Here is a 21,606-nt window from a genome sequence, read left to right as displayed (position 1 = left end):
AATGGGAACGCGCTCAGCCAGAAGCTCTAATATTATTCACGTCAGCCGGATCCTCCTTTGCTGCATCATGGAATTATGGGAAACAAACTACCTGAAACCAATTTACAACAGAACACACTTTTTTTTTGTTTTTTGCGAAGCAACAGAACACACCTTTTTTTTTGCGAAGCAACAGAACACACCTTTTTTTTTTGCGAAGCAACAGAACACACTTCCATATCACATAGGGGTATATCATGTACATGGTAACCTATCGACAGACTATAAGAGAAAGCGTAATGATCAATAAACAATCTATCAATAAACAATCTATCTACACAATTGTATTATAACAAATTGCTAGTGTAATGTATCTTTATCGACAGATGGATACGATGAGCAGCTCCCATCTCTACTAGCATTAACACCTTGTGGACTCTCCATGAATGTTGTCAAGGATGGCAATCACGCCGACTACAAAGGCCTGGTCATAACCTGGTTGCACCACCACCTGGTAGAAGTCCCTCCCTGCCACCATCCCCTTCACACCAATCTGCGGTGCACATCAACAAAAGAACCCCCCAAAAAAATGCATCACCCATTGGATCATAATGTAATTCTACTCCAAAGTTAGGGCCTGATTGGTTCAGTGCCAAAACTTGCCCTACCAAAATTTAGGCAGGCCAAATTGTGGGCATGCCAAAAAATTTTGGCCAAAACATGGGCAAGAATATTTGGTTAGCACTTGGTTGAGTGCCAAAATATGACAGCCAAAATTTTGGCCACCAATTGGTTTGATGCCAAAATACCAATGCCAATATCCATGAATCAAGCTATGCTATAACTGATTAGAACATGCCATTTGCATTACTGCTGATATATTTACAAACTACACAAATGAGTTCATACTGTCCAGGCAGCTTCATCTAAGATCAACACAAAATAATATCCCTTGTGCTAAAGGATCGAGTACATTTTTCATTGACTACCTACAATAGTTCTCCGTAGCAAAAGTTACAGCAACATGCTCCTCCACTACTCCAGCGCCCCTCATCACCGCCGGTTCAAAATGGCCATCACCGCCGGTTTTGAGGGGCGTTGGATTTAACTCGACAGTGATAAGGAGGGCCATCACCGCCGGTTCCACAACCGGCGGTGTTGAACCTGTCCCAAAACAAAAAAAAAACCCTCCTGCTGCTCGCTGCCCGCCGACGCAGAGAGGAGGTGGCGGTCCCCTGCTGCTCGCCGCCCGCCGCCGTAGAGAGGAGGCGGCGGCCCTCCTGCTGCTCGCTGCCCGCCACCGCAGAGAGGAGGCGCCGACCCTCCTGCTACTCCCAGCCCGTCGCCGCCCCACGAGCCCTCCTGCAGTGGACTCTCCTCGCCGCCGCCGCCCTGGGCCCGCTCCGTGCCGCCCCCGGACCTTGCTCCGTGCCGCCGCTGCGTGCTCGCCGCTTCCCTACCTGCAGGGGAAGAGAGGGGAGGCGAGGTTAGGGAAGGGGAAGGGTCGGCGGAGGCGCTCTGTGTGACGGGGGAGATGAATGGGGAACGGACGGAGCGAAGAATGGATGCAACGACGATCCGGCGGCGGGCGGCCAAATCCGGCCAGGTGGGAGCGGCGGCCGGGTGACCACGGCCAGATCTAGTGGCGGGCGGCCAAATCCGGCCAGGTAGGCGCGGCCTCCGGGCGCGCAGCTGCCGACGAGGGCTAGGGTGACGTGACCGGCGAAGCAAGGCAGGGTCCTCGCAGCGGCGGCCCACACCCACACCGAAGCTCGCCCAGCTGCGACGGGGCTGGGTCCTCAGGACAGCGGCCCGCGCCCGAGATGGCTCGCGCCGGTGGTGAAGCTCGCCCTCGCCGGAGCGCGCCGAGGTTGGGGCCCGTGCGCCGGAGCATGGCCTGGGCGCATCCTGTCGCTGACCATAGCGGGTCATGGGAGGAGGCGGAGCAGAAGGGCAGGCAGGCGAGCAGAGCAGAAGGGCAGGCAGGCGAGCAGAGCGGGCAAAGGAGCGGTAGGAGGGAGCGGAGGGGCGGGCTGGATGGCGAGAGAAGAAGAGAGGGAGCCTCGGGGGAGATGAGTGAAAGAGAGGTTTAGAGAAATTAAAATAGGTGGATAACACATCACCGCCGGGTCATATTACAACCCGGCGGTGATGCTAACATATCACCGCCGGTTCGTAATACGACCCGGCGGTGATACTCTCGAGAGCATCACCGCCGGGTCATATTACGAACCGGCGGTGATACGTTAGCATCACCGCCGGGTTCATTTGGAACCGGCGGTGATAGTCTATCACCGCCGGTTCGAAACAAACCGGCGGTGATGATGCGTTTGCGATGATGTATTCTGTAGTAGTGCTCCTGTCCACTGACAACACTTCCAAAATAATGCCATTTAATTGCATCTGGCCTCCTAGAGCACGTCCAAAATACCACCAGCTTCAGCATCCAGGCCATATTCACTCAGAGGTACCATATTCACCTGCATACTTTTTTCTCGAACGTGCAGGAGAGCTGCGCATCAATATATTAAGAAGGAAAAAACGGGGGTAAAGAGCCCCTAGAACAAAAGATGTTACAACATTGGAGGGTTTGTAACACACCCTGAAAACACTTAAACTGATTCTCTCAAAGAACCCTAGGACCAGACCAGACTGACAACAAGAGAGACTAGGAGGGAGCCAAGGCGAGGAGGTGAGACACTCCTCGAGCCCCTGCTACAGACCAGCACTGAGCCTCTTCTTTAAACTCTGAAATAACCCAGGGTAAGGCAGGTGTTCCTCCATCAAAAATGCAGTGGTTGCGATGTTTCCAAACTGACCACGCTCCAAGGATAATAATGGAATTGAATCCCTTTTTTTACTTGACCCGAAAGCCTACTGCTTGCTCCATTCCACCATTCTACAAAAAACTGATCATTCATCTGTGGAGCAACAGCCTGTAGACCAAAACTCTGTAGAATGATGAACCAAAATTGCCGGGTGAACACACAAGAAACCAATAGGTGGTCAATTGTTTCACCCTCCTGGTCACATAGAGGACATTTTGGTGGGTGATCAAGACCATGCCGTGCAAGCCTATCAGCAGTCCAGCACCTTTTGTGGGCCACTGTCCACATGAAAAATTTGCATTCCCCGGGGCCCAACTCTTCCAAATTATTTCCCAGGGACTGAACTGAGTTGCTCCAATAAACAATGCCTCGTATGCTGATTTGGACGAGTATTTTCCAGAAGTTGTGAACTTCCAAATGTGTGCATCTTCCACTTCCGGCTGCAAGACGACATTGGAAAGAATGTCCCACAAATGAAGATATTCAACCAGCACCGGCACACTCAAAGCACCTTTAATATCTGAGATCCATTTTCCATCATTGAGTGCATCATAAACCGTCCTTTTCCTTGCTCTGACTGCTATAGCACTGAATAAATGAGGTAGGGCCTGTTTTAAACTCTGGCCGAGCAGCCAGCAGTCTGTCCAAAAGCGAGTATTTTTGCCATTGCCCACTACTGTTTCAACTGCCACTTCAAAGAAGGATTGGACTTTAGATGAAGCTTTGATGGGGATGATGGCCCATGCCTTTTCAGGGTCCGTTTTCTGCAGCCATAACCACCTAAGTTGCAAGGCATATCCCATGTTCTGAAGGTCAGAAATGCCAAGACCCCCCAAATAAATTGGTCTTGTGACCTTTGGCCAGGCTAGCAAGCAATGCCCTCCCCTTGCATCTTTTCTGCCTTTCCAAAGAAATCCTTTCCTTATCTTGTCAATTGCCTTCAAGGCACAAGGGGGCAACTCCAGTGCCATGAGGATGTATACAAGCATTGAGGTGAGAACGTATTGCACCAAAATTGTCCTGCTAGCTTTAGTAAGCAAATCAGCCTTCCAGCTTGGGAGTCGATCTGCAATTTTTTCAATGATGGGTTGTGCCTGTGCTTTGGTTAACTTGTATGGGGAGAGGGGTACCCCTAGGTACTTGCAAGGAAATTCAGACACTTGGCATGGCAAGGAGTCCTGCAGAACAATCTTGTCCTCTTCATTGCACTGTATGGGGAGAACACTACTTTTCTGAAGATTTGTTGTGAGGCCGGATGCATTACCAAAGAGCTGCAGGATATCCAAGGTGATTTCAATGTCGCTTGCTGACGGTTGCAAGAATAAAACCACATCATCAGCATACAGAGAGATCCTGTGCTGCAAGGCTCTTCTTGCCAAAGGTTGCAATAGCTGTTCATCTGCGGCTTTCTTTACCAAATGACATAGCACATCCATGACCAGAATAAAAAGCATAGGAGACAGTGGATCCCCTTGTCTTAGGCCACGCTGATGGTGAATCTTTTCCCCCGGGGAGCCATTCAGTAACACTTGGGTGGAGGAGGTGGCGAGCAAGCCACTGATGATGTCGCACCAGACTTGTGTAAATCCCAACTGCTTCATAACTTCCAGAAGAAAAGGCCATGACACTGAGTCAAATGCCTTGTTGATATCCAGTTTGAGGAGAATGCGAGGTTGTTTCTGCTGGTGTAGGAATTTTGTAGTTTGATGAACCAACATGAAGTTGTCTAGAATAAAATGCCCTTTTATGAAAGCACTTTGATTAGGAGATACCAGCTGATCCAAAGTACCAGCAAGCCTGTTGGCAAGAATTTTCGTTACAAGTTTGGCAAAAGAATGTACCAGACTGATTGGCCTATAGTCCTTGATGCATGAGGGATCCTCTTTCTTAGGTAGGAGGGTGATGTAGGCAGAATTGAGCAACTCAAAATTATCAAACTTTCTGCTCCAAACAGCTGAAATTGCAGCCATTATATCTAATTTGATAATCTGCCAGCACCCCTTATAGAACTTGCCTGTGAAGCCATCAGGACCAGGGGCTTTGTCGGAAGGTAGGGAGCTAATCGTTTTCCAAACTTCTTCTTCCGAAATAGGTGCTTCCAAATTACTGAGACCAATGCTTGGCATGTCTAGTTCTGACAGGTTAACTGTCACTTCCCTATCAATGCTCTTTCCCAACAGATTGCTGTAAAAATAAAAAATGTTCTGCTCTTTTTCTTCATGCTTAGTGAGAACAACCCCATCAACAGTTGTGAGTCTACTGATGAAATTTTTTCTTTTTCCGATGACGGGCATGGGCATGAAATAAGGTTGTGTTTGCATCCCCCTCGCTAAGCCAACTGATGCGTGATCTGCTTCGCGCTATGGTGCGCTGCAGGGAAGAGAGAGCCAAACAATGTGGTTTAAGCTTATTTTTCAGCCAAGTTTCAAGCATGGAGAGACCTCGTGAATGAGCTATTTCCAGTTGATGGAGAACTTCCCTGGCTAAAGCTAGCTGTGAGTTTACATGCCCGACTTTCTTTTGACTCCAACTTTGTAAACTTCTCACTGTTGCTCTGAATTTTCTTGCTAGGGTGTCCAAAGGACAATGGGAGACTGGTTCAGATGCCCAAGCAGCTGCCACAACATCCTGGAAACCATCCAGCTTGGTCCAAAAAGGTTTCAAAATGAGATCTGGCCCTTCCTGGTTGGACATCATTCATTCCTAAAAGAAGTGGGCAATGGTCCGAGCCATCAGTAGCGCAACTCTGCAGGAGACAATTAGGAAACATTTGTTCCCAGTGTGCTGAGCAAAGAACTCTATCAAGTCTGACAAGTGTAGGTGAATCCTGCTGATTAGACCATGTATATTTGCGACCTAGCAGAGGTAACTCACTTAGTTCTAGATCATTGATCAGACGACGGAACCTTCCCATCATTGCTCGGTTAACATGACCATTATTCTTATCTTCAGTGCGTACAATTAAATTGAAATCCCCGAGCAGTAGCCATGGTCCAGGACATGCTGCCCTTACATCTCGAAGCTCTTGCAAAAAGAGAATTTTATTGTCATCCCCTTGAGGACCATATACACAAGTGAGCCACCATGCTTGTGAGCCGCTAGGAGAAAACTGAATTGAGATGCTGAAATTATCAACTCTGGTAGCGCTGGCAGGTCCCAGCCTATGGCGCCATGCTACCAGGATTCCACCACTTGCACCCGCAGAAGGCAGTTCAAGCCAATATGGAAAATCCGACCCGAGCAAAGAAAGAATGCACCCACGGGGGATGCCTGACATTTTTGTTTCCTGTAAGCAAACAATTTCAGCTTGACAGGAAGTGATCAAGGTTCTTACAGTATCTTGGCGCGCCCTGGAATTTAGCCTGCGCACATTCCAACAAATTAACTTGGAGGGATTCATTTTATTTGTCACAAGAGAGGAACACGACCATGAGCAGTGAGATGTCAGCGATCAGCCGCCATTCCCTGTTCCTCCTCCTCCGGAGCAGCCCATCCAAAGAGTGCTGACAATGCCAAAGCCTGGCTGTCGGGGAGATGTGCTGAACCAGTGAAGAGCTTGCTGTATTCCTCCAGACTTTGTTGGTCAATGCCGGCCGTCTCACCGATGATACCCAGAGCCCGCATCACCTTCTTCGTTCGCAGAGAGTCCCCACCACTAGGGGGGCAGGTTCCATCCCAGTGATGCGACGGCTACGTCGCGGAGGGGCGCAGGGGGCACAAGTGCGGGAGCGCAGCCTGTTAGCTCGCGGGGTAGGGAGGATCTTCGACGTCTTCTTGGTAATCTTTGCCAAGAACCTCCCCCGCTGACCAGATTGCGGACTTGCGCGAGCTGGTGAAGAACATGGCCCAGGAGGTGCGGCATCCAGCGCAGGGAGCCGCCGGGTGTAGACGCGCGCAAGACCAGGAACCAGCGATCTTGCAGGTTCAGACGAATTAGCAGCTGCCGAGGTGGTCGCAGCTCCTGATCGAGCATCCGCCGTGGGTGTAGAGAATCCGCGTCCGCTGCAGCCGTCATCGCAGGTGGCAGAGGCGCGCCGTCAACGGAAGCCAGGGGCTCCGGAGGCGTGCCGTCCAATGCCGAGCAGGGCACGGCGGTGCCAAGCGAAGCGGCGATCGCAGATTCCTGACATGCCGGGCTGGTCGCAGCAGAATCAGCCGTCGTCGGGGGTACGGATGTCACAAGAGTCGTAGGAATCGTGTTTGGTCGCCGTCGATGAGGGCGTCATAGAGGACACGATGGGAGACGCGTCCTTGTTTGCCGTAGCAGAGTCAGGCGCAGCACCCAGGCAATCCAGACACATCGTGGCGGCCGTAGGGAGATCACCACTGACGGTGGCCACCGGTGTCAGCGTAGTCACGGCCGCATCGCAATCCTGGGCGAGGGCCCCGCCAATTGTGGGCCCAGGGTCCACCGACCGGTCAACCCAGGGAGATGAGGGAGCCGAGGCGACGAGGGGGGCAGCTGTTCCGCCATCGGGGGAGGCCCCGAGGGGACATGAGTAACCACAGCCGCCGCCGTCGCATCGTCAATCCCGCATGATGTCGCCTGGGTGGCAGGGCAATCAACGCCAGGTACGGAGGACGAAGCAGCGCCTTGGGCAGGGGGTTGGGCCGCATCCGTGGTCCCCAGCCGTGACAGGACCGAGACACGGCCCCCAGCAGGTGTCGCCGCCGCACGACGTCGAACCCACCGTCGGCGACGATGATGATCAGTGGCCAGAGGAGGTGGAGCATCCGGTGCTTCCGACTGGTCGCCACGGGTCCTAGCGGAGATCCAAACAGGGTAGGATAGCGTTTGCCGCGTCTGCACATCCTGCTGCCTCACGCCCTCTGGTTCCGGGATCTCCAGATCAATCACGGGGGATGCAGCTCGGACTAGAACACCATGCCGTGATGCGGAAGACCTCCCGCTGAATGTCAGTATCCGGATGAACGACGCTAGGTACACAGCAGCCGCTCAGGAGCTGCAACACCGTCTCCAGCTCCCAAGCGTGCGTCGGAATTCCGCGCAGCTCGACCTCCATCGGCATGGTGAACGCCGCAGCAAATGACTGGAAGAAGCGCGTCCACCGCATGAAGTGAATGCGACCAGGAGGGATAGACAGAGGTCGCCCGTCGTTGAGGATCCGCGTAGCCGAGAACTCGTCCGGTGAAATCAAGAGGAAACGGGCATGTCCAAAGTCGATGATGGACAGCAAGGTCTCCTCGATCTCGAACCGGCGGGCAATCGCCGGAATGATGTGCTCCTTCAGGCTGTCAGGCTCATCCGCGATCACAGAGACGATGAGAGCACACCCGGCCAAGCGCTCTTCCCGCTGAGCGATGGCAGCCAAACGTCTGATCATGCAGCGCGGACGAGCAAGGCCGTCAGCAATGGCATCCCGGCTAGCGTCATCACTAGAGGAGCCGATCAGATAGTCATTGGGATCTTCGGGGTAGGGAGGTGGAGCCGAGGGCGAGGACCCACCCATGTTGCGCCGCTTGCGGGAGCGCCGCCGTCGCCGGCTAGGGCCAGGGGCGTCCCCAGGAGCGGTCATCGCAGCTACCGGAGTGGGAGCCTAGGCCATCGGAGCCGGAGTCGTCGAGGGTGCAGCAGAGACAGGCCGCCAGACCAACCGAGAACGGGGACCCGACGAGGTGACCACGCGCCGTTCCGGATAGTCGGAGCACCGGTGACCCGTGGAGCGGCACCGAAAACACCGTGTGCCAGAGCGGCAGGATGCCGCGCGGTGCCGGGCGGAGAAGCAGTTAAAGCATCTGCCTCGGAGGTCCGCCGGAACATGCCGGGGTTGACGCGCCAGACACCGTAGTTCCTTCCTCTTGCGACGGCTCACCACGGAAAACCAGCCGTCCGCATCAGGGACGGGACAGTGTCCGAGATGAGAGGAGCCGCACGGGCGCACCACGACGCGAGCGTCCGCACGACCAGGGGCGGAGGAGGGAGGGCACGCCGGCGCCGCCGAAGCCTTGAGCGCAGCCAAAAGGACGTCCTTGAAGGAGCGCAAGGGGGCGCCGCCTCCAGACTTGCCCGACGGGGGAGTATCCCTGCTCCAACGCAGCGCCTTGCCGCGGCCAGATGGTGCGCCAGGAGAGCAGAGTGGGGAGGTGGCCGCCGAGGTCGGGGTGACCGCCGGCGTGGGGCTGGTGGTGGGGGTGGCTGCGTCTGGGAGGGGAGGAGTCGGAGAGGGGGCGGGGGGAGACGAGCGGAGGCCATAAGGGAGACGTTGGTAGTATTGCTGGTAGCAAGTACTGTCCCAGCAGTCACTAGAACCATACTTGGCACCTAAGTAATCAGTGACCCAAGTTCCAAATGACTGATCAGATGCAGCGTTCAAGTAGTTGCGCAAGTAAACCTGCTCGGGCTTGGAAAGGAAGGATGCAATATCAACCTTATCTCGTGCTGGGAAAGGTATATCCTCAATACGCTTCCAAAGATTAGCATAAGGATCTGCAGGTGCATGGCCATTTGATGCAACAGAATTGGCAAGCATGACAATACTTGCTGCAATTTTATCATTCTCTAATGCTTTGGCACGTTTTGCTTTCTGCTTTCGAAGCCTTTTCATAGGCGATTTCATATTTTTGCGCTTCATACCATAACTGAAGCCAAGTCCAGGTGAAATGCTACCGAGCAAAAGGGCCTTCAACTGGTGGACTGCACCGAGCGATAGTGTCAGAATCATTCTCACCAGGTTCAGCAGTAAATGAATCGTCACTCCCTGATTCGGATGTATCATCTTCCGCGCCCAAAGTGTATTGGTCAACAGCTAAGGATCCTTTAGCTTGGCCAGATTCTCCAAATAGCTCTTCCATGAGATGGAAGAATTTGATAGGTCGAGTAAGATAGTTATATTTCAAAGTCTGAAATAAATATTAACCAATGAGTCAATTAATACCTCCAGTAACTCATACATGAAGTACACACTATTGCACAACCTAGTGACTATGTACATGTTATACATAAATTATGCAATGGAAAACTTACACCAAGCTTGGAAGGTGATCTCTCTGAATATGGAAGATTGAACCTTTTTGACGCTGCATCAAAACCATTGCCACTCTTGGCCATAGCTTGCTTTATCCAATTCCATTTCTCCTTGAATGCCCTAAAGTGACGATAAACTTGATGTCTGGTAGCTCCTATTCCAAATCTGGCATTCAAAGCTTCTGCACATAGATGATGGTGGTGCTGCTTCCACCTAAAAGGAGCAGGTTTGTCCTTTTGGTAGTCAACATACCACTGAAGCATGAACTCCGTGCTGTCATCAGTCCAGGTTTTGTACTTGTCACGACATACAACATCAGCTCTTCCAACTTGCTTCTGCACATGTAGTCGTTGAATAGAAGAAAGTTACAGTACTAAGCATAGCAATCATGTCATTAACTTCTCAGCACAAGTTCATTAATATAGTATACAGACAAAATGGCTACACAGGCACCAAAATACACAAACAGAAACAATATTAACTACCTAAACTAACCCAAAGACAGGAGCTGCTGCTGAAACACACTAATTTTCAACAGTAACATTGTCGGTAAGTCTATCGTTCCACATCTGCTGGGCTATTGAATCACGTATGGCAGCCCACTCACGTACATCAGCTTCTTGGTCAGAGACACGGTTCTTACTCCTAGGTAGATGGTCATACCAAGTTGCCTCATCATATATGAACTCATCAACTCCATCATCCAGTATCCAATTATGAAGGGCACAACAGGCAATGACCACCTTTGGCTGTGACTTCAAGGGTATGAATGGCTTGCTACTAAGAATCTTGAAGCGATTCTTGAGAGCGCCAAATGCCCGCTCAACTGTTGTCCTAAGTTGGGAATGACGATGATTGAAAAGCTCTTTTGGACATTTGGGGTCATGGGCTCCATGAAACTCTTTTAGGAGATAGCGAACACCACGATAGGGTGGCAATATACCTGGTCCAATAGAATTTCCCTACAGCCAAGTTAAAATATCATGTAGTGTTAGTTTATGATGTTAGCACTATGTTCCAATTTTCAAAATTCATTAATACCTTCTGGAATTTTGAGCCCATTTGGACGAGACGGCATCACGCAACACGAGAGAATCATGAGCAGACCCCTCCCACCCGGCTAGTACATAAGTGAAGTGTAGATCAAAGTCGACAACTGCTAAGACATTTTGTGTGGGGTACGACTTGCGGCCCCTAAACCTATCCACAAATTTAGCAGGCACACATGCCCTGATATGAGTGCCATCGAGAGCCCCTATACATCCCTATGTACAAAGAGAGAAGCATGTGTCAAGCATTTTTGCATATAAGTTGTTAAAATAAATATGTCCATGCATTTCGGAGAGTTACCTCGAAATATGGGTAAAATCTGTTTGGGCTGTTGGTAATCTTAGGATGTGTGGATGTTGATCTAACATAAATTAGTTCAGGAGCCAACTTCACAAGGGCACGTAAGACGATGTTAAAATATCTACTAACTGTCCATCCAGATCTCCACATTCCAAATGCTACAGAGGACTGTGTGTGATATTGCCCAACAATCTTCAAAAACATAGCCACTTGCTCCTCTACTGAAACATGAAGTGTATCAAGCAATAGCCCCCTCTCCCTAAGCCGAGAACAAAGCTTGTAGAACACAGGTCGGGACATCCGCAGCTGGCGCATACATATTCCATCGGAGGTATCAATCAACCTAATTAGTTCACTAGTACGCCAGATATCCCGCTGCAAAAGCGGAGCATACTTTACACGTTTGGCTCTACTCCTCTTGTCATTTTGGTTCTTCCACCATAAGACCAACAGTAGAACAAGAACAGCTAGAGCATTTTGCCTCCACACAAAGTAATAAAGGAATGGATGCTGATTGTTGTCCATCTATCTACAGGCCTATATCCAACATCGGGAAGCAAAAAAGGAAAACAGAGATGCAAATCATATATTACAAGCCAAATTAAACATTGCTGAAATAATAAAAGACACAGGCAGGCTAGTGCGTAGCATAGATCAGCTGTCAATGAATTGATTCTCTCTGGTAAACACATCAACTAAAATACTGTCCATCAAGTGTGAGTAAATTGACACTAGATGAATATAAAAAATATACTAACATGTCAATTAGTCTGTTAACACTTTAACATTATGATAATTTTATTAAGAGTTCCCAAAATGCTTGTAGAAATTATATGAGCATGTCAGGATTTCTATGCAAGGTCTGCACAAATAATGAGCAGGATTCACTATCATGTAAATCAGAACCCACCATGTTAAATAAAGGTTTGGGTGGCAAGTGTCTGACCTATAATACTATGACCTATAATACTATGGCAGGTGTCTAAAATTGAAAAGAACAAAATTTTATTGGTATGCAGTTGGAAATTCCTGAAGCAACAACATGAAACCAGTAGGACTAGGCAATATTTGACGGTCGAAACTGCAGGCCGCCAAGCTGACTAGGTGGCCAGGCAACAAAATCCCCCATCCGGCAGTCCCTCAAAATATACCAAATTCCCAGGTCTAGAAACGTAGCAGCTTACTACAGCTATGCGCCAAGAGATCAAAGGAGGAGAATTTCAGAGAAAATTACCTTAATCTTTGGACCAATGGATCTAGCAGGTGTCGATTTAGTTTATGGATATTTTCGTCAGCACTTTGGTGCATCAGATCTGTAAACAGAGACTCATAGAAAGTTAGATCTACAAAATTGATGGCTGTCGTGGAGGAACACATGCTAGTTGGAGTAGATGGATCGATTGGGGAGAAGAGAGCACCAGACCAGCGCAGATTCCCCCGGGTCCTCAGCTCATGAAAAGATTTTCCTATCCCATCTGTACTCGAGGTATGCCTTTTAATCTGCAACAGGAATGTGTGGGGGAAGTCTGGGGCTTTGTTGCTGAAGGCTGAGAACTGGGAAGTGGGAACTCGAGGAGAGGAGATGGCGGGCTCGTTGCGGCTGTGAGAGGAGGAGATGGTGGCGGGCTCGCTGTGGGTGTGAGAGGAGAGCGCCAGCTTCTTTCAAAAAAGAGAGGAGAGCGCCAGTGACGGGAAGAGGGAGTCCAGCCGGGATAGCCAAAACGTTGGCGACTTGAACACCGCAGATTTGCCCAGAAAGTTCGGCGCGCCTACTTTTTGGTTTCAAACCAAGCGAGCGCCAATTTTATCAGTCCGCCCTTATTTTGGCGGGGCAAGTTTTGGCACTGATCCAATCAGGCCCTTACTCCAAATTTCATAGTCCTGGTTGTGGAGCCTTTACCTGCGCTGCGACCTGGCCTGCTTGGTTTTTGATGGCACAAGATCTCTGGACAAAAGATCCAGTCACCTCATAGTCCCAGTGCCTGTTTCGCCCCTTCGGTTCCACAGTGACCTGAACATCACCCTTCATGCAGAGGACAGGCTTAGGATCCTGCAAGCTGAAAACCAGCTTACTTGGTTCACGGTTCACCATAGTCGGTCAGATATCCTCTCCACCAGTTGTTAACACACAACGCTTGAACAACACCTCCCTGTGAGATCAAGTTTGGTCGGTTTTTCAGACACTTGGAATAGCTGAAGATCTTTTGTATTAGTAGAAGAAGCATTCAGAAAATTTGATCGAAGATTCAGAAAAGGAAACAAAAACATTAAGGTTAGCTCCTGAATTCCTTTCACCTTCTTGTGAATGAACAGGATTGCATTGCCATCACCATCCCTGACAATCAGCTGCCCACTAGCACCTATGATCCCACAGCCATCGACGCTGAAAACGGCCCTCTGATCCTGGTCCGTGACGACAAAGCCACCACCATTGACAGTGGGAGGGCGCCTGCGCACCATCAGCACAGCGTGCGAAGAACTACAGAAGATCTTGCTGACAACGGGAGCTATTGTTGTACATGCACCCATGGTATGCAACCTATGTAGCTCTTTCTTACAGTTGAGATAAAGGAATAAATAATATTTTCCAAACTCGCAGATAGCTATATATGTGCTATGCTTCTAGGAGGCACATGCATTCGCTTGGAAACACAAACAAGGAATATATAGAGTCATTTGAGTATGGATGTGTCGCATGACTCATCTGTCTACCTGCCTAACAAGGATTGCCCATAGAGGTTTATGAACTCGTTGATCATTGCGAGCCAAGCATTATTCTGGATGAAGTATGACATTTGAAGCAACAACACACGACTATGTTAACTATGCAGGTCTGCTGGACCCACAGGAATCTTTGAAAACGTTTGCTTTAGGCTACCAAACTACTTTATCCTTACCTTTTTGAAGTGTTTACGTTTACCTGGGACGGACTATTGCCTAATCATGTCCCGATGTTACTTTGCTGGATGCTATACGGCAATGCTGAGTGCCTTGTGATGGACAGACAGGTTCAGGAGACTAAGCCAAGGTTATCCTTCTCATCAGTGGTATCTAATCACTGCCACATACAGCATTTATTCTTTCTCCCTTACAAAATAGGACATTGATCTCTTCTACACTATGCAAACACCCTTTTCATATGGGAAACAGGAAACAAGCCAGATGTTTGTTTCAGGAAACCGCAATGTTCCGAACAACTACTAGCCCTGTATTTATTTCACAAGACGCAAGATGCAAGCAAAAGGCATAGGCCATCTTTAAGCAGTTTCAGCGATACCAATGACCAAACCAACTTGCCCAACTGAATGCAAAATGTGCGGTGTTTACCTCGGCTTCCGAAGGATCTCCAGTTCCCCACAGCCTCGGTCCAGACGGGATCACGGGAGACGGTAGCACTCGAGGCCAGCGGGGGCATCCACCCTGGACTTGGGGCAGCTCCATCGTATTGTGGCGTGGTGGTCGAGCACGGGGTCGCACATCGATGGTGCGGACTGCGGTTGAGCAGCGCGACGACCACCGTGCCGTTCCAGAGCTCGCCCACTGTACTGCAGATCCCTCTGTCGGGCATATACCACGAGGAGCTATCGCCCTTGATCCCCCGTCGAGACCCCTTCCCGCATCCGCCCGAGGCGGAGATGGGGGGAGGAAAGGAGCGCGCGGACTCGCGGAGCATGGAGTAGCGGAGGAGAGGAGGAAGGCTGGGACTTCGGATAGGAGCATGAGTACGGCCACGACGACGAGAAGGTGTGACAGGGCACTCCTAAACAAGTGCCACCGCCCCACCAGGCGAAGCTCGCCAGCAAGTGTACGGTGTACCTCGCCGGCGGCGGACGGGAAAGGGACCGCTGCGTCCCCGTGGTGAGAGAAGAGAATAGAAGGGACTAGTCTGTAAACAATAGGGCCACAACCAGGGGGTTTTGTGAAAATAGTTGGATCCCGATTATTAATCGCGATCCGATTTAGGGGGTTTTACGTAAACAATTGGACCGCGGAGAATAATCACGATCCAAATGAGCTAATTTGTAAATTTTGCGACTGCCGTCCTCCTTGCGACGCGGCCTCCCCGCCCTCCCCTCCGAGCGCAGGCGGCAGACACCCGGCGTCTATAGCAAACGCACGACCCACGGGAGTCGCATTGGCTTCCGGTGCACCTGCTCCGGTTCCGAATGGATATCCTGTTCGGGGCGGAGAGCTCCAGGTATTCGCCATCTTGGCAGAGGACGGCGGCCGATGGCAGCGACGCTACTAAGGACAGAACGGATGGTGGGAGGCAGCAGCCGGCATTGGAGGAGGAGAGGGTGGAGACGATCTGTAAGGCACCCTCCTTCCCTTTCCATTGATGCTGTCGATTTGGTTCCTTGTACGTATTCAGTTCAGGCATGGACGGGTAATTTTTTTTGGTGCTACTGCGTTGCCTTTCCACAGCCAGAAATGGATGCCGAGCAGGCCAAGATGGGTTAGGGAGTGAAATTCCTGACCATAAGCACGTGTTTCTTGTTAATAATTTCATGGACATTCACTTCGTTTTTTTACGAATGATGAACTTCGTCATGGGGATATGTCTCTCACCCATAAATGTTGGTAGGCATAATTCAAGCAATCAGTTGCTGTTCATTTTTGAACAGTTTGAGATTAGTATTTGTGAGTATGATCTATGGCCAAATCATTGAATGTCGGTCTTATGCGGCACAGAAATAGGGAATTTTCAAACTGCCGGCGGTTACTGACTGAACTAGTGAAACTAGCTAGGTTCTGTTCGATAGGTGGTATAGCAACCCAATATCTGATGGCCACAACAGTTCTTAGTTGTATTTTAATATCTTTTCAAAGGTTGTATTTAGTATCGCTGGATTAGGGAATTATCCATATCCATATGGTTGTTATTATTGAATTTCCCTGTTGAAGCTTTATCTCATATAGGCTTTTCGGACTCTCAGCTTCTCGAACTATGCTTACATTTTCTAACTTCATGTATTTTAAATCACCGTGTATAGGAACATATGATAAGTGTTTTGTCATCTTGCTAATTGGTACCCCATTGTGGTCTACCTCAGAGAATAAAGCTTATTTTAGTTGGCCTGTCACTTGAATTAAGTGGTTTCTGTGAAATGGTTATCTCATTATTTGTTCTTTTTTGTTGAAGATTGGCTTCATTAAAATTTTTGGAAGACTATATAACTCAGTGTAACCATTTTGCTAATAGAACTGCCAGCCTGGAGCACCAACACTTCAAAAGTATCATATTCACACAAATCATAGCAGAAGGAAGTTTAAAAAAAAAGAAAGAATTAAAAAAACGATCTTTCTGGAAATTATGACATACCTGTCCTTCCTTAAACCTTTTATGAATTTGCCTGCTAGTATAATTGGTGAATTTCTTATCTAGTTTTTTCATCTCAATTTCATATAGTTTACTCTCATTTTTTATTCTCCTTTTAGATTGTTATCATACTGTCTGACTAAATGCCTGTCCTAGAAGTGGGAAAATTTTATCTTGCTAAATGTGTCCATCATGGAATTGTGTGATGCTACTATGTGTCTAGTTGATGTGTCATTTAATGCTGAACTACCGATTGATTTTGTAAGTGTCTGGAAGCCAAACTGAAAAACTCCGAACAACATGGTTGACCAATACTCTGCAAGACATACCTGTGGTCTGAGTCTAACACAGGTAGTCAGGCACTCACTAACCTTACGTTATGGGTTCCTAGTTTCTCCCACATAATAAGTACATAGGTTTTATCCTCAAAAGGAAAGAAAACAAGGACATATGTTTTCGGTTGCAAACAAAATGGTTGTATGAAAGAAAATTGGGCAACATACAAATATGAGACAGATTATTCTACGCAACACAACCGAAAGAAATGGGGGAAAAGGAGTTTCTTTTTCTCCAAAGCAGACTGTGATTTGTCATTGGAAGCTCAACAATGTTTAACTGAACCTGATAACATGACAGTTATAACAGCCAATCCTGCATAAAGAATAACTTCGTTTGAGATGGATTGCTCTTTACTGTCAACTTAAGTATCCCTAATTTCCCTGACAATAGTCCTTCCCCAAGAAATTTATTAACACTGGCATACCTGATGCATTACCCAAATGCTTCGTATCCCTGAAGCCGATGGTCACAGCTAAAATGGAAGTGAAAACTTGCATTAATTTGGCTCGAAGGATGCAGTTTTCATACAATTTGCATGTTGTTGTTTCTATGCTTCCTGATATGGTTGATCCAGCAGTCCCTGGAAATCCAAATAATGCTCAGATATAACATTCTTCAACATACAGCAGAATATCTGGTAGTTGAACAGGATCCCAATCCTCACTTGTGCTTAAGGATTTTTGGAAGGTATCCAGTCCAGACCATATACCATAAGCCTTTCTGCAGTCTCAACACATACTCCTGTCTTTTGCAGTATTTGCAAGATAGATAGTGGCTGCTGGTGGAAGAACAGCCATGATGGTCGTTTGAATTGGGCCACTGGCCACGTTACTCTTCTTTCCAATTTAAAATCTTTCATCTTCTCTTTCAGGGAAGAAGATGCTGCCCTCCATTGGACTAGAAAGAGGTTTCAGAAGCGCCCCAGGAGATTTCATAATCATGCAGCTTCATCTCTTTCCAGTGTCCTTCACTTTCTCTCTTGGGACCAAGTCACATCATTTTCGCCGTGCAATTCTCCATGGTGGCGCAAAATATAGAGCAAGTGGCAGAGTTTTGTTCGCTTGTAAGGTTTACTGAGAATTACGGAATGTACTCAGGAAGCCACTTTTTTGAAAGGGCTTGAGATGATGTTACTGTTAGTAGTCTATCAGTTGTCTGGTGATGCTGCTGCAGATTCAACTGCCTATATACTTCTGACAGGTGTCACGGGCAATGGATGGATGGGAATTGGTGGGAGGAACGTTGCGTAGATTATAACCGAAAGAGGTAGCCGGCCGTGGCCCTGGACCTCGCCGGCGCGCAGGAGCAATGGCTGATGCTCCAGGGGCGTTCCGGCCAATTTGGGGCCCAGTGCGAAATGTTAAGATGAGGTCCTAGTAGTCTAGTAAAATTAAACAAAATTAACAAGTAATATATAAATGAGATATTTTAAGAATTATCGTACCTAGATAGCTTTGGATAGAAGCGCTTGGAGACTAGCTATCAATGTGCCTGAACCTTGAACTTATTTCTTTCGGATTTCATCTCTAGCCTACCCCAACTTGCTTGGGAAAAAAGGTTATGTTGTTGTTGTTGTTGTTGTTGTTGTTGTATCATACCTATTCTTCACTTGAAAAACTTTATTCTTTGGGCATTCTTTGAAATAAAATCTTCAATGATGCGCTCTTAATCAATCTTCTCTAGCATGTCACTCTCAAGTGCTATCATAGCCAAATCGTTGAGTCTTTCTTGTGTTATTGTAGAACGCAAGTAAGACTTTAATAGCTTCAATTTTATAAAGCTTCGTTCCACTGATGCAACAGTCACAGGAATAGTCAACATAACTCAATGTGCAATACTTGCATTTGGAAAGCAATCATGTCGCTTCAAAAAATTCAGAATTTCAGAACAAAATTAATAGATGTATTTTAATCATCAAGACAAAAAATATCAACATAATTAAACGAGGAAAGAAGAAAATAACAAGGAATTAAGTCTTACTCTTGGAATTAAGCCTTCTGCATTGTCCGTCGAGTGTCTCTCACTCTGCAACCAATTGCAATGCGGAGATGGAACAGGCAGCAGCAACAGCCTGCGATGGAATCGGATGGGCGGCAGGGGCTCTGGGCACTGGCACGAGCAGGTCGTACTCGCCGACGTCCGGACGCAGGGGCCGCGATGCTGAGCAGGTCTTCTACTTGGACGCGTCCGCGATGCCGCCGGCTGCGACGCGATGGCGTTGGGCGATGCCGGCCGCGTCAGAGAGGAAACCGAAGCGTCAGTTTGAGGTTTTGCGATGCGTGTGTGGGCCGAGAGGAATCAGGAATTGGAAGGCCACGATCGTTTCAACTTCTAGCAATTTGGACCTCGTTTTTCACCGAATGGGCTGCAAATTCATGAAATTAAAGCCTCCTATACTGCTATATACTAAGGTGTGCTTCATATTTTAGAGGCCCTTCAAATTTGGGGGGCCCGTGCGGTCGCACAGCCCGCACGGGCCCAAGGATGCCCCTGGATGCTCACGGCGTGCCTGGGAGACAGGGCACGAGCCTGGTTCAGATTACAATCTTAGATTCCAACTAAAACGCAGGTCATGGCTTATATAAGCCAAGCCTGGAGACAGACTCCCAAAACAAACAAACCGACTCAATCTTATCAATCCAAACTAACTAGGACTCTTAACCTACTTGTTGCGGCGGCTATACTTCAATCCGACCATGACATCCCCCTGGACAAGCAGCTCGTCCTCGAGCTGAAACGTGGGAAAGAGATGCCGAAATTCATCCGAGAGGTCTTATTGGCCGGCTAGGCAGGCCCATTAGGGTTAGGTTTAGGGATCAGATTAGGTCTTACTTAGGGGTCAAGGAACCCTCTCTATATAAAGAGAGGAGATATGTCATCCAAGGCAAGCGATGAGAATATAAGTTATCCTCTATCTAGGGTTAAGTCCTGTCTCTTGAGGCGTGGCACCGCCACCACGGCGTCGAAGCCGCGCCCTAGAGGTCCAGGGCCATCCCGATCTAGATCCGTAACAAATTGGTATCAGTTAGCTTTGATTTCGATCTGATTCCATGGCTTATGATGCCAGCGATCCATTAGCATCGGCGAAGGATTTGTGTGTCGACATACTGGCTTGTTGTGCACAGATTCAAAACCGTACTCTTGAAGTTGAAGGAGAGCTTGCGGCGTAAAGATGCGGCGGTGTAGCTACAGACGGCGGCGCGTGGATTCCTCGCACGGCAGCGGGCGCGGCTTCTACGCGGGACCAAGCGAACACATTGCACCAGTCTCCAGCCGTCGGAGGTGAAGCACATGGAGGCCGGCGACCGCTTTTCTGAGTCTTCGTCAGCAAAGCAAAAAGTGTCTGCGGGTGATGGCCTAATGGGGGCGCCGCCGCAGACGTCCTTCCGCGTCCGCGTAGGGCGACTATGCCTCCGCTTCGTCAGACGGAAGGCACCATCAGCTAGGCGCTTGTGGCCACGAACCGGCCGCCCCCATGGCGCCCACGGCGCCGGCCGCAGCAAGGTCGCCTCCGCGGTCTGCTGCCTGCAAGCGCACGATGCTGGTCGATGCCAGGCCACCGCCACCGATGGCCTCTGCGGATCGCCTCCGCTAGCAGCAGTGGAGGGCTTCTTCGAGTCACCGCGTGTCGCTGCCCTTCCGCTCCAGCTTGAAGGTTTCCAGTGCATCTTCTCGGCCGCAGATTGCGGCAATGAACAGGGCGACAGAGCTTGCCTTCCCCGTGGGGAGAGACACGAAGCTAGGCTTATGGTGGGCCAAAAAAGCTGCTGTTTGGCCGGTGGGCTGCCACATATTTCATGACACAGCAGTTCGCGTGCAGCCCACAAGTCTGCAGTTTCCACGGGAGCCAAGAGTTGTCGTGTTTGCTGCATGTGAATGCTTACTGGGGGGATCTGTTGCTGCATACACGCCTAATTGCGCGTTGCATACGAGTTACCAGGAGGGGTTGATGGCGCATGGATGGAGGTGCTTCTGCCTTCTCTCTCTGCATGCGTCAGGATGGGGTCCACCTAACTTCGGGAAAGCTCCGCAAATCGAGTCTTTCAAATTAGTTTGTGTCTTAATAGGAAATAAGAAAATAAGTCGAGATGTAAAAGGCTTATTTTTTAGGTGTTCAATTTATAAAGAGTCGTGTCGTCTCTATAAGCAAGGTGTGTTGCAGCTCGAGGACGAGCTGCTCAAAAAGAGGGGAGTAATGTCATGGGCAGTCGGAGGTCTTATGGGCCGGCTAGGCAGGCCCATTAAGGTTAGGTTTAGGGATCAGATTAGGTCTTACTTAGGGGTCAAGGAACCCTCTCTATATAAAGAGAGGAGATATGTCATTCAAGGCAAGCGATGATAATATCAGTTATCCTCTATCTAGGGTTTAAGTCTTGTCTCTTGAGGCGCGGCACCGCCACCACGGCGTCTATTTAAGGAGAGATTAGAGTCATCAAGAATAAGCTTAGAATAGATTAGATCTAGTACCTATTATCCCTGCCTTTGGAGTGCGGCCGCCGCCATTGCGAGGCCGCGCTCCTTGGGTTCAAGTTCACTGTATCCAAGTCCATGACAAATTGGTATCAGCTAGCTTCAGTTTCGATCCATGACTGCTGCCACTGATCCTGCTGCGCCGCCGCTGGTTTTGCCGTTGCCATTCCTATGGGTGACGCCACCAAAGCCAGTTGTGGCGCAGCCTTTCCAATCTACTACCGGGTACAACACGCCGTCGCTGCTTCCGCCGTCGCCATCCCCATGGGCGCCGCCAACGGAGGAAGCCATGGTGTGTTCCGAGGACGTACACTTTCCATCGCCCTACTTCCCA

The 21,606-nt window shown here is 49.2% G+C and overlaps 1 protein-coding gene and 1 long non-coding RNA gene across 7 annotated transcripts; one reads left to right on the top strand and one right to left on the bottom strand.

The window, feature by feature from the left end:
• Nucleotides 1-2,467: 2,467 nt before the first annotated feature.
• Nucleotides 2,468-15,061, bottom strand: LOC120691289. 6 transcript variants are annotated; one of them, XR_005682170.1, is made up of 6 exons: nt 13,439-15,049; nt 12,562-13,293; nt 12,378-12,456; nt 11,144-11,680; nt 10,835-11,058; nt 10,149-10,755 (listed from the first exon to the last, which is right to left on the bottom strand). XR_005682170.1 is itself a non-coding variant. In XM_039974332.1 (4 exons), exon 4 carries the CDS (start codon nt 9,542-9,544, stop codon nt 8,366-8,368), a length of 1,179 nt encoding a protein of 392 aa, XP_039830266.1. In that variant the 5' UTR covers nt 9,545-9,668; nt 9,793-10,128; nt 12,378-13,293; nt 13,439-15,061; the 3' UTR covers nt 2,468-8,365. The 6 variants fall into 6 exon arrangements, 2 of the variants coding, with proteins under 2 accessions (XP_039830266.1, XP_039830267.1); XR_005682171.1 differs by having other exon boundaries at nt 12,567-13,293; XR_005682169.1 differs by having other exon boundaries at nt 12,378-13,293.
• Nucleotides 15,062-15,130: 69 nt separating this feature from the next.
• On the top strand, nt 15,131-17,996 carry LOC120687211. Its single transcript, XR_005680655.1, has 2 exons — nt 15,131-15,454; nt 17,674-17,996. It is a non-coding gene; the product is annotated as an uncharacterized LOC120687211 (long non-coding RNA).
• Nucleotides 17,997-21,606: the final 3,610 nt, after the last annotated feature.

This window comes from Panicum virgatum, chromosome 9N, assembly GCF_016808335.1.
Source record: "Panicum virgatum strain AP13 chromosome 9N, P.virgatum_v5, whole genome shotgun sequence".
Lineage (NCBI taxonomy): Eukaryota > Viridiplantae > Streptophyta > Magnoliopsida > Poales > Poaceae > Panicum > Panicum virgatum.
The sequence above is the reverse complement of the archived record's forward strand: the minus strand, read 5'-3'. Positions and strand labels throughout refer to the sequence as shown.